Below are 15,791 nucleotides of genomic sequence, written 5' to 3'. Positions count from 1 at the left end.
CAGCCATCACTGACAGAAAGGGGCATTTACCCATTAAAAATGTACCGTTTTCATAAGAAGATGCACTGTTCCTACAGCAACTCCTGCATTTCTACTACCAGAGAGCACACCGTAGGTGAGACCTGGAGCAGATGAAGAACCGCTTAGCGCTTAGAAGTTTCCTCCCTGCCTCCTCAAACACACGCGCTCTTTTCAAGCGCAAGTGAGACCCCCGTGTGGTGTTTTTAATCTTTCTGACTAAAAACACACCTAACGCATACCTACCACAGGCGCGCGCCTCGGGGCGCCCGACGGCTGGGAGGCGGCAGGGGGCACCCCCCCACACACCCCCGCCCGCGCCCGGAGCCCGCGGCGCGCCTCAGCGGCGGGGACGGCGCGGCCCCGGCCCCGGGGGGCGAGGCCGGCCCCCCATTCCGGAGCTCGGGCGGCCCGAAGGGAGGCTGCCGGCACTGGGCAGCGGGCAGGGCGCGCTACCCTGACAGGAGGGCGGGCGGGCCGGGACGGAGGGTAGCGCCCGCGCTGTAACGCCTCTGGGGCCGGGGTCGGCAGCGGGACCCCACTGCGCGCTACATGGAGGACTAACGGCCCTCACGGCCGCCCCCCACCCCCGCCGCGCCGCCAGGGGGCGCCGTCCCTCACCTTCCTCCCGCTGCCGCGGCGGGGAGGCCCCTTCCCGGCGCTCCGGAGCGGAGCGCAGCGGTGCGGGTAGGGACCGACTGACCGACCGACAGGCGCGGCGCGCCGCGCCGCCTCGCTGCCGGTGTCGGGACGCGCCGCCGTTACTCCGGCAACGACGCGCGCGCGCGGCGGCGCTGCGTGAGGTCAGAGGTGACGGAGCGGGGCTAGCACGGAGAGGCGGCAAGATGGCGTCTACGGCGGCCGGGAAGCAGCGGATCCCCAAAGTGGCGAAGGTGCTCGGGGAGGGGGCGGTGAAGGCGGCGGCGGGGGCGCGGAGGGCGGGCGAGGGGAGCGCCGGGAGCCCCGGAGCGGCCCGGCCCCGCGGCCTTCGGGCGGCGCACCCGGGGGTCTTCGCGGCCGCGCCGCGATGCGGAGGGACGGCCGGGCGGCCGCCGCGTCCCCCTGCGCCGCCGCCCCCGCCTCAGCGCCCCGGGCCGGCGCTGCCGGGACGGGCCTCGTCGGCCTCCGGGCCCTTCCTCAGTAACCACCGAGCATAGCACGGCCCCGGAGCGACTTAACCGCGGGGGGGATTCATGAGGTTTGCTTTGGGAGGAAAAAATGTTAATCCAGCCCCCTCACTTTACAGGTGAAAAATAAAGCACCTGCAGAAGTCCAGATCACAGCAGAACAGCTTTTAAGAGAAGCAAAAGAGAGAGAGCTTGAACTTCTTCCACCACCTCCGCAACAGAAGATCACAGATGTCGAAGAGCTAAATGACTATAAACTGCGGAAAAGGAAGGTAAGGAAAAAAACCACAGCCTAATCTTGATATCATAATAAAGCACTAAAATTTTACTATGTTTTAACTTAAACAAGGTACAGTCTATATGACTTGTGGATTGTCCAGATGAATAACAATTCTTTAAAAAAGCATTTTCCTAGAAAATGCTACTTTTGTGAAAAATTTTAAGTTGAACATGTGTTGTTTAACATAAGATTTGTTAGTACACATCTCGCATGTGACCACATTCAGTATGTTCAGAACAGTACAAGGGCAATTACATACATGATTTCTATGCAATTTCATTTCCATCACCATCATCTGGCCAGTCAGTGTGACAGAACATAGCAAGCTTTACAGTAATGCTGGTGGGCTTTCTACCTCAACTGTTTAAAAAACACTGTGTTTTCAAGTGATATTTCTGTTCTGTGTAATTACGATATTGCTTAGCACACTTTAGAACGCAACTTCCTACACTACCCGTGGTTATGTTTGATGATTGTCTTGAAGCTTCAGCATCTTGCATGTGAGATTTCGAGTATAATTTCCTCCTCCTTTATTTAAAGGAATTGCTTGTTTGTGCAGACTTATCTATGGTTTTGTTCTGCTTTTTCCTTTGATAGTTGCTGTCCTGGATCAGGAAAGCAAGCATATCCTAGCAGGGACCTTAAACATTTTCAGCATTCAGCAATTTTTTTGGATACAGACAGCATACACTAGGGCTGTCATTCCCTGAAGCATCTATGCGTATGTTCAGAACTGGTGACTCTTGTAGCACAGCGCAGCACCCCTGTACTCAGCCCTGAGCGGGTGTTTGTTTCCCTCCTTACTGTAGCAGCTAGGACACCCCGTAAAGACTTGGGGCCTTACCATGCCGGCTGATGGTGTACCTCACTCAGGCACAGGCAGAGCAACTGCAGTCAGATGATCAACACCACAGCGCTGCAAAAACAATGTTTGTTCCCTTTTTTTGTCTCTCATATGAATGGCAGTAACAAGCCAGCACGTTAACTGTGTTAAACCATGTTTAGCTACCTGTTAAATACCAATAGCGTTGATCCTGACAATAGCCACACACGAGACTGAAGATGCCCTCACCATTGCACTGAGCAGTGAAATGTGTCTAGCGCATTTGATGTGAGCATATTACATCCAGAGAATAAGGCAACTTGCTTTAAAGCAAAATTTAGAGCAGTAATACGTATAGGGCAAAGGCAACAAACTTGTGCTGGTACATCCAAGTATACTCAGAGTTGTCTGCAGTGACTGGGTTCCACCTGTCCAGGTAATGTTGCTATTGAAACGTTAAGCAGGAGATTAAAAACAAAAGGTAAGACTTCCGTGCTCTCCGTTATTTTCTCATCAGTATTTCAGGTATCAGGTTGCAGGAACTTGAGTTTAGTCCTATTCTGTCTGATCGATGCCTCTAGCTTCTGTTACACAATTTTTAGGAAGTGTTGTATTGAGTATGATTATTTACAACATCTGCATGGGTGTAAGACCTTTGGAGTTCATTCCAATAATATTAATATTCCGTAAGACTTTTATAACGAAGCTGGTCTGCACAGAGGGATTTTTTACTTACAGAAATAACTTTCTCCTCAGACTTTTGAAGATAACATAAGAAAAAACAGGACTGTTATCAGTAACTGGATAAAGTACGCACAATGGGAGGAAAGCCTAAAAGAAATACAGAGGTAATTATGATGCAGCTGCAGACATCCCTTCTAAACCTTTTAAGACACATCTTGACAAACACCATCAAAGTCTTGGAGGCACATTATATATGCAACTTACTTCTGTTTGCTTTCCAGAGCCCGTTCCATTTACGAGCGTGCTTTAGATGTAGACTACAGAAATGTCACACTCTGGCTGAAATATGCCGAAATGGAAATGAAGAACCGCCAGGTTAATCATGCCCGAAACATTTGGGATCGAGCCATTACCACCCTCCCCAGGGTGAACCAGTTCTGGTACGTTTGCAGAGAACGGAGCATTGCTTCTACCTCCAAAGACTGCAGATTGTTTTTCTATTTTGATACCGTGCAAAAGTGCATTGGTTTCTGTTTCTCTAAGTCTCCCAACTAGTCTGAAAAAAAGAGGAAGGCTTGAATTTGGGAAAGGTTTTGTACTTTCTGGTTATTGGGAGAGAAGGATGTTTGTGTGCCTGCATGCTGCCAATCACAACAGTATGTAGAGGCATTTCTGGGGTGCAAGTGGGGAAAAGGTGAAGAAACCTCAGTAATCTTATTAAGCACTCAAAAAATTCTTATAATTTATGCATTTACTATGTGATTGTAAAAACTTGATCTTGTTTTCTAAGGTATAAGTATACTTACATGGAAGAGATGTTGGGGAATGTTGCTGGATCGCGTCAGGTGTTTGAACGTTGGATGGAGTGGCAACCAGAGGAGCAAGCTTGGCATTCCTACATTAACTTTGAGCTGAGATACAAGGAGGTGGACAGGGCGCGTACCATTTATGAGAGATATATCCTTTTTAGTGCATTGCAACACCTGCCCAAGTTTAGGCCTGCATTCTTCATTTCTTTCTTATCTGTTCTATCTCCAGCTATATGCCTGTGCTCCTTTTTACTGGGGTGTGTTGGGAGTAAACCACCATGCTGAGAGGCAGCAGTAGGTATTAAAAGCACATTTAGTGTATGCCTCCAAATTCAGTTAAGTGAACGTACGTCCTGCCGCAACAGTGCATATTTAACAGCACTCATGCTTCCAGCTTTTTGGCAGTCATCATTTGTTTAAGATTTCTGCTCCTTAAACTTCTCCGTAACCCTTTGTCATGGTTCAGCCCCAGTCAGCAACTAAACACCACACATCCGCTCTCTTGCTCCCCTCACCCCTGTGGGATGGGGGAGAGAATCAGAAGAGCAAAAGCAAAAGAAAAAAAAAAAACTTGTGGGTTGAGATAAGAACAGTTTAATAATGTAAATAAAATAATGATAATAATGATAATATAATAAAAAGGAAAAGGGAAAAAGGGAAAAAACCAAAAAGAAACAATGCAACCACTCACCACCTGCCAACCAACGCTACTGAGCTGTGATTGCTGCCTCCCTCCCCCGGCCAGCCCCTCCCAGCTAACATACTGGGCGTGATGTTACATGATACGGAATATCCCTTTGGCCAGTTTGAACCCGCTCTCCTAGCTGTGCTCCCTCCCCTCCCACCTTCTTGTGTACCCGGCAGAGCATGGGAAGCTGGAAAAGTCCTTGACTAGTACAAGCACTGCCCAGCAACAACTAAACCATCAGTGTGTTATGAGCATTATTTTCATACTAAGTCCAAAGCACCGCACTATGCCAGCTACAGTGAAGAAAATTAAATCTATCCCCGATAAAACTAGGACACTTGCCTGATTTTTATCCTTTTTACATTTTTCTTTAAGTTCTCAGTAAAGACCTTTGCATGCTTAGAGCTGTTTTGACTTCCCAGTTGAGTTTTTTTACATATGCTATCCTCAGGAGTTGTTTCATATAGTCTGTGACCCTGCAGTCACTGGGAAGAATACAATTTGAATTGTCCAATTCAACCACCGCTGTTTCTTTAACACATCTCTACTTGTTATTGTTCATCCTGATGTTAAGAACTGGATCAAGTATGCCCGCTTCGAAGAGAAGCACAGTTATTTTGCTCATGCAAGGAAAGTATACGAGAGGGCGGTGGAGTTCTTTGGAGAAGAGCATATGGATGAGCACTTGTACGTGGCTTTCGCAAAATTTGAGGAGAACCAGAAAGAAGTAAGACCTTGATTATACATCAGACCAATACCAACCACCCCCACAAGATTTCTTCTTGAATGTCAAACTCAAGGCCACTTAACATTCACTGCAATACTAGGTTTTTCAGCACATTATGAGATACTGTTATTGTAGTCTGAGTTAAGACAACAATTTTTTTTGCTTAGCTTCTGTTTGCCTTTTGGTGACATCAAGGAAATGTGTTCTAAGCAAGCTGGTCATGAAATCTGCCAAGCCTAAGAATAATGTCGTCGGATCAAATATGTATCCTCAGATTTGTAAATGTGAGAGGTTATAGGCCTGCATAATAAAAAAAGCCCATGTTTTTCCCAGATGGTGTCTAACATGTCCAGGCCATTAAGGAATTGAATACATTCTGTGAACCCAAACCCACAACCTCTTAAAAATATTCTAGATATCTCAAACCTGTAAATGAATAAGACATGGTGGGTTTTGGTATTTATAGAAATTTTGTTTTCAAAGTTTACTTTTTAGGGAGATCTGTGTTAGGCCTATCCTAAAGCAATAATTTACATTGAGATATTCAATGATTTTGTGTTCTATTAAATACTTGCAAAAGTATTTAATTGTGTGGAGAGAAATTGTGGGGGAGGACAGAAGCTGCTTTGTAAGAATTGCTCAAATGATGTTTAATATTTTCAGTTTGAAAGAGTAAGGGTGATCTACAAGTATGCCTTGGATAGAATTCCAAAACAGGAGGCCCAGAACCTCTTCAAGAACTACACCATCTTTGAAAAGAAGTTCGGAGACAGAAGGGGAATTGAAGACATCATTGTCAGCAAAAGGAGATTCCAATATGAAGAGGAAGTGAAGGTATGTATTACAAATATCCTCTGGGCTCATTGTACATCCAGCTGCTGCTTAAGGTAGGTGAGTGTCTCATGATGTGAAGGCTGTCGCGTTTTAAGTTACCCTTGATACTCAGTCCAAGAAAGTACCAAGAGAATGCTGTTCTTTTTGGAGGTAGAATTCCATCCATGGGGTAGCGAATGATACTTGCATTTGCTGCTTTTCTGTTTCTGCATTCTAATGTAGATTGTGGATCTTAAGTTTCTGATTGAACTCAGAGCTTGGTACCCTTCACAGCCATCTTGGGGGATAATGCAGTTTAGCTTGTAATCTCACTTCTGCTATGCAGTAACTGTTGCAGGGCACCTCACCTGTGTGTAAATAGCTTTTCTTGAAAAACCGGGTATGGCACACCTATCTATAATTCACAGAGTACTGCATATTTCATTTCGTCTTCCCTTCTCACAGTTCAGTTTGTTTACCTTCACTTAAAGAATGTTTGTAGTTAAAATAAAAATAAATGCACTTTAACCCAAAAGCTCTAGATTAAGCATACCTAAGACTGACAGTTTTCATTAATATTCTGATGATCTATTTTAAAGGATAAATTCTGAATAAATACGGTGAAGAACAGAGTCTGTTATTTGTAGTTACTGAAGTTTCTTTTCCATTTCCTTGCTCCCATCTCTCTGGAAGGCAAATCCACATAATTACGATGCATGGTTTGACTACCTGAGGTTAGTTGAAAGTGACGCAGATGCCGAGACTGTCCGAGAGGTGTATGAAAGAGCCATCGCCAATGTTCCCCCAATTCAAGAGAAGAGACACTGGAAAAGATACATCTATCTTTGGATTAACTACGCATTGTATGAAGAGCTGGAGGCAAAGGCAAGTAGTAAGAAGTCAGGTTTTTTCTTTCCTTCCCGAGTATTTTCCTTGTATTCAATAGCCACATATATTTTAATAAGAAAACCAAGAACTAAACACACTGTCTTACTTGCTTTGTAAAACTAGCTACAGGCTTTGCTATTTAAGTACGGGGGTTTTTCCACCCCCCCTTAGTTTTTCCTTCCTATGCATAGGGGAAAAGAAACCCAACTCATCCAGAAACATGCTGATAATAAAAGCAAAAGTATGTCTTTCTAGCCCCATCTGAATTGCCCATTCTAGGCTGTTACCTGAACTTGTGGAATAGCTTTATATTTAACAAAACTATTTGTGAAGTTGTTACGTGAAGCAGTCAAATTCTTCCTGTTGTGGCCTTTTGGGGCCATGTAAGTATTTTTCCCTTGTTACCGGTCATGTATTATCATAGTTGCTCTTTAGTGCAGTGTACCTGTTAGTGTCTGTTTAAAGGAAAAAAACACTTTTTTCTCCACTCCAAATGGGGACACTCCTGGCTTTATTGTCCAATTCTTAGTGTTGAGTCTTGTTTTGAAAAGGTTACTCTTACTGATTCTCAGAAGTTACAATCTTTTAATTGGGCACACTAAGTAAATGAGTGTGTCGATATGTTAACTATACATGGTTCTAAGCAACTTGACTTAAAAATGTTGTTCTGCAGTTTTACAGTCATTGCACAATTCAAAATGTCATGCAATCTTAGCAGTGAACCAACTACTGAATTTTGCCTGTTCTTACAGGATGCAGAGCGAACCAGACAAGTGTATCAGGCGTGTGTCGAACTCATTCCCCACAAGAAGGTATGGCTCCTTCAGCAGCTTGTAATGAGTCTTGGATTAACTTCCCCAAGATAAGATCTTTCAGTTTTCTTTCCTGCCAAGGTTTAGGTGTGTAAGCAGCTGCAAACGGTTGCCAGCACATTCATGAAGACTTTTTTCTGGACTTCAAATATCTCTTCTGGTTTCTCACAATGTCTATCTTCCAAAATTGATAGGTTTTTTTCCCCCCTAAACTAAGGTGTTAGGTAGGTGTAATTTGCATCATCAATGGGAAATAGCATGCCATACATGGATAACAGATTTCCTCATACAGATGCAATGTAAGGGTTTCCTCCAGTATTTTCAAATTACTACATATGCTCTAAGAAGCTGAAATAATACATAGTTATAGAATAGTCCAGTATTATCAAGCAGCAGGGAAGAACTCTCATCTACTTTTTACTTACTTGCTTGCTTTCTTCAAGTTGATCCTTTTATAGCTGCTCTCAGCCAGTTGCTTATAGCCTTCACAGAATACTTGTTTTTCTGTTTTATGTGGGGTTGCCACCTTTTATTGCGACTGTTCCTAACTGTCTGCACAGTCCCAGCTGAGGGAGGTGCATTTGAGAAACCATCTTTTCAGGTGTGTATTCCCCATTACAGTTGGTCTTCAAGACCCATTTTTTGGTCTTGTGGGTTTTTTGCCAGTGAGCTTTAAATTATCCATGTGGCCAAACCCTTAAAACATTTAATCAGCATTGCCTTGGAATATCAAGAAATCTTAGTCATGTACTTCCTTTTCTAGTTTGTCGTTGTGTCATGTATATTAGGATTAATCTGTATTAATTGAGAGTTGATTAGCTGTTAATTGATTCAGCGATTGCTGATGTTTTACCAGTCAACTGATTAGTTAACAAACCATTTTTTTTTGTCTGAGAAGAATTCTGTCTGATCTGGTTTTGCTTTCATTCATGACAGAGTGTGTTGTCCTGTTCTAGAGAGGTTGTTTTGGGTTATGAACTCTCAACTTTTCAGCAGGAAAACACTGAGATCAAATGCAACATCTTGTATAGACAGAGTAACTATTTTTTTAAAGAATGCATGCAGTATTATTTACTAAGCTTCCAGCCGAAGCATCACATTGTTCTTTTTCTTTCAGTTTACATTTGCCAAAATATGGCTGCTATATGCACAATTTGAAATACGCCAGAAAAATCTTCCACTTGCCAGAAGAGCTTTGGTAAGCTTTTGTTGATTCCGTAATTGACTTTAATAGTAACAAGGGAACGGCATTAAAAGATCTTAAATTGTCCTTTATAAATTGCTGGTTTAATCCACTTAAATAAAGCATCCGAGAAGTCTGCAGGGATCAGTATTTACTGTCTTTACTGTCATGTATGATTTAAAAAGAAGCATAGCTTGATATGATGAATTAGCCACAGGCAGAAACGAATGCAGCTTTCTCGTTTCAGCTGACAAAACACACGTCTGAATGCAAGAGTACCCAAATCAGCTTAGTGCGCTTGGAAATTTTTAACTGCTGCTGATTTGTTTAAATCATACATCTACTAACAATAGCATTTTAAAAGGCTTTTAAATAAATAGGAGGTTTTGACTCTCAGAAATTAAGACCTGCTGAATAGAGTGTGTGAGTCCCAGCTACCAGGTTGCTGATAGAAGCAATCACGGGGACTTTGGGCAGGCTCAAGAGCGTCTGTGCAAATTCACTATGTGAATATCAGCATGTCAGAGAACAATGGAGTACATTTTGGCAGCAAAACCTTTTGAAATGAAAAACTTTCCCTTCAGTTCAGATATTCTAAATAAGCTTAGTGATAGCATTGGGAATTTTGAGAGAAAGCTGATACCGGTAACAATTGAGGTGGTTTGACTTTAAAGAGGAAACTGATGGAGTTTCCACCAAACCCATGGCGCAGAGTGGTAAGAGCATAAATGTGAATGGCCTTCCGTAGCTGACACTGGACCAAGTCTGTCCCCAAGGAGCGAGTAAAGCTTTGTCTCTTGAGCTGGACTCCTGCCCCTCACCAGGAAAATGTGAAGCAGAGGGGTTAAGTGCCTTGTGAGACTCTTACTGTCTCCCTGCAGGAGAAGGCAACCCTCTGTCCTGAAGCATGCTGCTGTTCTAGCTTGGCTTAAGACACCTTCGCTCAACATTACCGTAGTCACCAGTCAGCACCCTGCTTCTGGCTGACTTTTTTTTGGGGGGTAAATGCTATGGTAGATTCTGGAAAGGGTGCTTTGGCCAATCTAGAAATACCAGGTTTCCTCAGTTTCTTTCAGGCTTCTCTTTTGTTGGTCTTTTTGCTTGTTGTTTAATTTCTTTGACAGACTTTTTTTAGTAGGCCACCTTTTCCTTATTCTGGAAACCAGGTTTTGCTGCAGCAGCCATAATACTTTTCTGGGCTCGACCCAGATTTGTCAAGAAGTTTCTTTCTTTCTTTTGCAATGAATTGACTTTGAACCATGTCTCTGGCCTTGCTGCTGTCCTGAGACGAGGGTCCCACGCTGTCACCATGCAGAAGAGAAGGTCCAGCTCCTGATGCTCGATCTCTCATCAGCATGCATGCAGCACCTTGTTCTGCCTTATTTTCACTGGCTGCGGATGGTGTGTGGGTTCTTTGTTTTCCCATGGTCTGAGAGATGCTGGTACTTGGAGACAGGAAGCTAGCTGGAGCCTATGCCGCTTAAGAAAATAGTAATGGGGAGCATAAGGGGAAGAACTGAGCATATTTTGAAATAGAAGAGGCATTTGTAGAGCTGGAGGGCCATAATGGTGATCAAACTGATATTCTGAAGTGGTGGTTTCCTCCATTTTTAATAAGTACCAAGGTAATCAATGTGTAGGGAAGTTGTGCAGGAGAATCGTAGTAAGGGAATTTGGTCTCAAATTACTTAATTCACTTCAGCTTGAGGGAACAGAGGCTGCGGCGCTTAATAAATAATATTTGTCTACAGAAGTGACTCAAGTGAAGCTCACTACATACCTATCTCAGGTATGCCCATTCTTAACTCTTGCTTTAGAAGATTCCCAAACTGAGAATCAGAAACTGCTTTCTCACAGCTTGGCACCGTGGCTTAGGACAGACAGCTTTCCTCAGATGCTGAAGCATATCAAAAAGGAAATATTTTTTTAGGACATTATTCTCCATCTCTCCAGTACAGTAAGTCAGCAGGCAGGGAGCGTGGACAATCCTCTGTGCAATGATGAGTAGTGGTGGTGGGCTGGGGGACAGTTTCTCTTGATGTAATTTGTTTTATAAGATACTTGGGAACTGCATACCTGGAAGGCTGGCGCTATGCTTTCTTCAGCTTTTGTTGCAAGATGAAGTGTTCATTTGAGGAGCCAGGGTGAGTTTCAGCTAACACTTTGTGGGCAACCCATGTTATGTGGAAGTGTAACAGGTTAGAAGGTTTCCTGCTTTCACAGGTTTTGTTGGTGTCTGTGGATGCTCGTTTTGCAGACATCGATTGGATTTCACACCGGCCCTGACCAGAGTCTTAAAACACAAACTCTGCTCAAAAATGAATTTTAGTTCAAATACTGGAGAGTAAACAGGTGTTTAGAAAATAGAGTGGGTTTTTTACCTTGCAAGATCTTTAAGTGGTTTTTGTGGTTTTTTTGCTTAACAGGGGACATCCATAGGTAAATGTCCAAAGAACAAACTGTTTAAAGGTTATATTGAATTGGAGCTACAATTGCGAGAATTTGATCGTTGCCGAAAGCTGTATGAAAAATTCCTGGAGTTTGCACCGGAAAACTGCACATCATGGATTAAATTTGCTGAACTAGAGACCATTCTTGGCGATATTGATAGAGCCCGTGCGATATATGAGTTGGCTATTGGCCAGCCCCGGCTAGACATGCCAGAGGTAAGGGGGGAGATGAACTTTAGAGCTGGCACATTTTTAAGGTATTTATTACAAGCGTGGCTAATTAAAATGTAAATAATCTACCAGCTTGAGCAGAACTGCTTACCGTAGTGGCTTATCTTACGTCTCATTAATTTAGCATCTGTTTCTTAGCAGGGTACACAGGACTATAAAACCCACAATAAAACACGGAGAAAGAAGCATGCTTACAGGAGTAAGCTAAATGGATTACGGGCACAAGATTTGATATTACTTAGTCATAAGCCTAGCTTGTACGGTCAATAAATATTCAGATCTCTGAAACTTTTTTCAGAGAAATTCCACATTTATCTATGCTTTTCTTTTTTTTTTTTTCCTCCCATTATCTTAGTGCGCTGTGAACATAAGGAGAGACTTCTCTTTTGCAGGTTCTTTGGAAATCCTACATTGACTTTGAAATTGAGCAAGAAGAGTATGAGAAAACAAGAAGCCTTTACCGCAGATTACTTCAGCGGACACAGCATGTTAAGGTATGTATGGGTACCCAGAACACAGAATTGGTCTAGAATGTGGTTCATGGCGGGTGGAAACCCTCGACTGCTTTGATTGTGTGGCTTTTCCAAATCAACAGTGAACCTCAATTCAGTACTGTGCCTGTGCCATGAAATGGGGAAAGAAATTTCTAAATTACATGTAACAGGCATATCTTGCATGAAAGAAGGCTTTGCAGAAGGTTTCCAAGCAGCCCTCTTCCTGCTGAGCTGAGTAGCTTTGGAATTTTAGTTGCAAAAACATTGCAAGGGAAAAATAGTTGTGATTTTTCCAGTGTAGTTTGGTACCATAATTTGACCAAGTTCAGACGGATTTATCGTGACTCAAAACAACCGCAAGAAATTTGTCTGCATGGCTTATATGAGCATTCTGTCTGGCCAAAGTGAGGCAAATCTCACGCATGTGAAACAAACATGTACTTTTCATGAGCAGATACCTAGAAAATTCTTTAGACTTACACTGACATTTTCTTTTTTGGCTGTTTTGGTATTTTAAACTATCACTTAGCTATCAGACTTGAGAACGGAGGTTTCAGCTTGGTTTTGATTTGCCTTCACCACAGGTATGGATCAGCTTTGCACAGTTTGAGCTGTCTGCAGGAAGGGAGGAGAGTTTGTCAAGATGCCGGCAGATTTATGAAGAGGCTAATAAGGCAATGCGAAACTGCGAGGAGAAAGAGGAGAGAGTCATGCTTCTGGAATCCTGGAGAAACTTTGAAGAGGAGTTTGGAACTGATACCACTAAAGAGAGGATAGATAAACTTATGCCTGAAAAAATAAAGAAGAGGAGAAAACTGCAGGCTGAGGATGGGGTAAGAGGAAAAATGATGCAAGTAGGCACTTTGAATCCTTGGTGGCTTTATGCTGGGCTCTGGTACACAAAGCAAAGTCAGCTGTGATGGAGCTATAACTGCATACTGATTTTACCACAGTAATTGAAAACAAGCATTGGCCTGAAACACGTGCTGCTGAGCTCCTTGCTCTTGGGCAGGTTAGGTGGGCAATTGATTCAGAGTGAAATACTCATAACAAATGCTCAAGCCACCTTTACTGTAAACTCCTACCATGGACAAATCAAAGCAGCTCTAGGCAGTACTGTGCAGGTAGCGTTTGTTTCTTAACTTTCTTTGGGAAACTAGCCAGGCTGTTCATGCAATCTGCCTGCTCGTTGTGCACAGCAGAATTAGTGCCCTCTCACACCCATTCTGCTCGCTGGTTTCTGCTGCTATGGGTGGTCTAACAAACATTGATTTTAGTTTTATCTCACTGTTAGGCTTATTAGAAGCACCTTCTAATAGCTAACATTAACATGTAAATTAAACTTGCTTTGTGGCATTTTTTTCCCTAGTCTGATGCTGGCTGGGAGGAATACTACGATTATATTTTCCCAGAAGATACTGCCAATCAGCCTAATCTCAAACTACTCGCTATGGCTAAACTCTGGAAGAAACAGCAACAGGAGAGCGAAGCTGCGGAGATGGATCCAGACAAAGACATTGATGAAAGCCAGTCTTAATACATTGACTTTCCCCACCCCTTTTCTTGGGTATTGTACAGTATTTTCATTGAGAAATAAATGTATTGAAAAGTTTTACTATTACTGACTTGAGATGTTTTTTGTTTGGAAAAAAGCACCATCTTGGAGTTGATTCCCTTTCAATTTTGGACATCAACAGACTATTAAAGGTCATGGGGCAAGTGCAGGAGTCTGCAGCTATTACCAGTGAGCTGAGAACTGGAAGGACTGGATGGCAGCTGTTTTTAGCACAAGACCTACTGTTCTAAGGCTCCTACAAACATACCGCAGTGCTGCTTAAGGATATTAACATGCCAAGACAGCAGATGTACTTTCATTAATGAGAGAGAAGTCTCTAACCATTCCTGATTGATTTTTCCAGTAATTCTGTAAAATATGTATTGATCATGAGGGTAGTTGAAAACAATAAATCCTGTTGACTGCAGCCTGTTCAATTTCCTATCCAAGTAGGATTTTATCCCAGAAAACCTCTTTAGGAGGGACAGTAACAGAAGTTAAATATACTGAAATGAGCCCCTAGAAGACAAATCTGTAGAAATTAGTGCCACACAGTTAGTGTGTGTTTCAATAATTTAATGTCTTGGCAGCATATTTTGTAGAAAATAATCTACTGGGAAGTAAAGTAGAGGCAGTGTAAGTAGGATTCTCAATGTTTTTTGTATTTCACGGGGAAAAACATTGACCCTAAGCTTTCTCATCCGTAATTTCTTGGGGGAAGGATCATTTCTGTCCAACTGCTTGGGCTGGTCGCCTGGTTCAGGGGAAGTGGGGCAGCCTGCCCTTGCGGTGGGAGGGAGACCTGGGAGGCAGGGGTTGCTGTCCTGGGGCTTGGTCCCGTGGCTGGGGACCTTGTCCACCACGAAGAATGGTGATTTAAAACACAAAAAGGTTAAGTGTGCCACAACAGCCACCAGATCTATGAGTCAGGCCTTAACAAAGCTGCTGTTGACCGAAGACTGGGCAGTTACCACCGCCCCAGCCGCATCTGGCCTGTCCGGCTGTGGTCAGAGCAGCTGGTCAGCCCTGGGGCTATCCCTCGCACTGGCCAGGCCTGCCTGCAGCTGGAAATGCTTCCTTCCCCATGTGCCCCGTGGTCGGAAACCAGAGCCTCAGTCCTCACCATCTCCATAGCCGTTGTCATCCTCCCCGGGCTGACGCTTCTGAGCTTCTCCTTTTGGCCAGGTTTGGGGCAAGGCAACGTGCAGGGGATCACCCCAACGCTGCTAGGGGAGACCCAGAAAGGCCGTGGGGGATTTTGTGGCCCTGGAGGGGTGGTTAAGGGCAGGGGGCCCAGGTGGCTTTTCCTTGATCCTCCCCAGCCAGGGAAAGGGCTTGAGAAGCAGTGGAGGCGGTTGCAGGTTGCAGCTGCCCGCTTGCGCAGCTGGTGCCAATGAGAGCCTTCGGGCTTTTACCGCCAGAGCCCCCTTGGGTGGGAGAGATGGGATCCACCTGGCCGAGGAGACTGACAGGGAGCTTGCCACAGGCTGGCCAATCCAGCGAGAGGCTTTAAACTGGGAGTGAGAGGGTGGGAGGTGATGGCTGAACATGGGAGATGGGTGGTGGGCTGGGCTGCCAGGGTAGGGGCATGGGTGCTGTGGGTGAGGGGCCTTGGAGTCGGGCAGGAGGGTGCCTCTACCGTGGGTGCACCTGCAAGCAGGGGAGAGCCACGAGAGCAGCTCTCGCCCTTTTCTTGGGAAATCTGCAGGAGAGGGTGGCTGGTTGGAGCGCCCGGTACCCATCCTGCCTATGCAATGTGCTGCTCCATCGGGTAAGTCCATCCTGCTCTGTTTTGTCCCATGTTTGTTTATCTTGTTAACCTGGCTGGCAAGAAAAAGTTATTTTACTGGTGGGGACTGCCCTTGATCACTTGCTAACCATTATTCTACTGAGTTGAAAAAACAGGCATCTGGATTTTCAAGCTGGCTTGAAAATATGCTTCTATTTTCAAGCTTGATTATTGTGTTTTTTTATAACAGCACTGCAACTGGTGGCCACAATATGGCTGTATGTTTGCACCAATTATTCTTTCTCCCTAAATCCTCCTAAAATCCTGCATGGTAAAGCAGCGCTGTTTCATCATAACAACTGAGAGGAGCATACTGACAGGATAAAAATCTAGCTTATTTAAGTTTACAGTGGCTCTTATGCCTTCTGGGCTTCAATTTTGTCAGCGTCTTGGTGGTTTGGGGAGGCCATGGTTGCAATC

General features: G+C 44.2%; 2 protein-coding genes across 2 annotated transcripts in view; one reads left to right on the top strand and one right to left on the bottom strand.

Moving 5' to 3' along the window:
* CFAP61 (cilia and flagella associated protein 61) overlaps nt 1-719 on the bottom strand; it is a 118,361-nt gene extending 117,642 nt beyond the window's left edge. Inside the window, exon 1 of the mRNA XM_064445506.1 lies at nt 640-719. The gene's annotated coding sequence lies outside the window, so the exon portion shown is untranslated. The remainder of the gene's footprint in view (nt 1-639) is intronic.
* Nucleotides 720-782: 63 nt separating this feature from the next.
* Nucleotides 783-13,645, top strand: CRNKL1 (crooked neck pre-mRNA splicing factor 1). The gene is made up of 14 exons (XM_064445508.1): nt 783-911; nt 1,265-1,417; nt 3,005-3,096; nt 3,214-3,372; nt 3,723-3,889; nt 4,978-5,156; nt 5,820-5,990; nt 6,663-6,854; nt 7,610-7,669; nt 8,787-8,867; nt 11,279-11,518; nt 11,926-12,027; nt 12,612-12,860; nt 13,397-13,645. Exons 1-14 carry the CDS (start codon nt 864-866, stop codon nt 13,562-13,564), a joined length of 2,061 nt encoding a protein of 686 aa, XP_064301578.1. The 5' UTR covers nt 783-863; the 3' UTR covers nt 13,565-13,645.
* The last annotated feature ends 2,146 nt before the right edge of the window (nt 13,646-15,791 follow it).

This window comes from Phalacrocorax carbo, chromosome 3 (genome assembly GCF_963921805.1).
Source record: "Phalacrocorax carbo chromosome 3, bPhaCar2.1, whole genome shotgun sequence".
NCBI lineage: Eukaryota > Metazoa > Chordata > Aves > Suliformes > Phalacrocoracidae > Phalacrocorax > Phalacrocorax carbo.
This window is presented reverse-complemented; position numbering and strand designations above follow the sequence as displayed.

Coding starts and splice junctions, on each gene's coding strand:
- CRNKL1 (XM_064445508.1), top strand. CDS start 864: ATGGCGTCTACGGCGGCCGGGAAGCAGCGGATCCCCAAAGTGGCGAAG. Junction 3,373..3,722: donor CCCAGGGTGAACCAGTTCTG/GTACGTTTGCAG, acceptor TTGTTTTCTAAG/GTATAAGTATACTTACATGG. Junction 12,861..13,396: donor AACTGCAGGCTGAGGATGGG/GTAAGAGGAAAA, acceptor TTTTTTCCCTAG/TCTGATGCTGGCTGGGAGGA.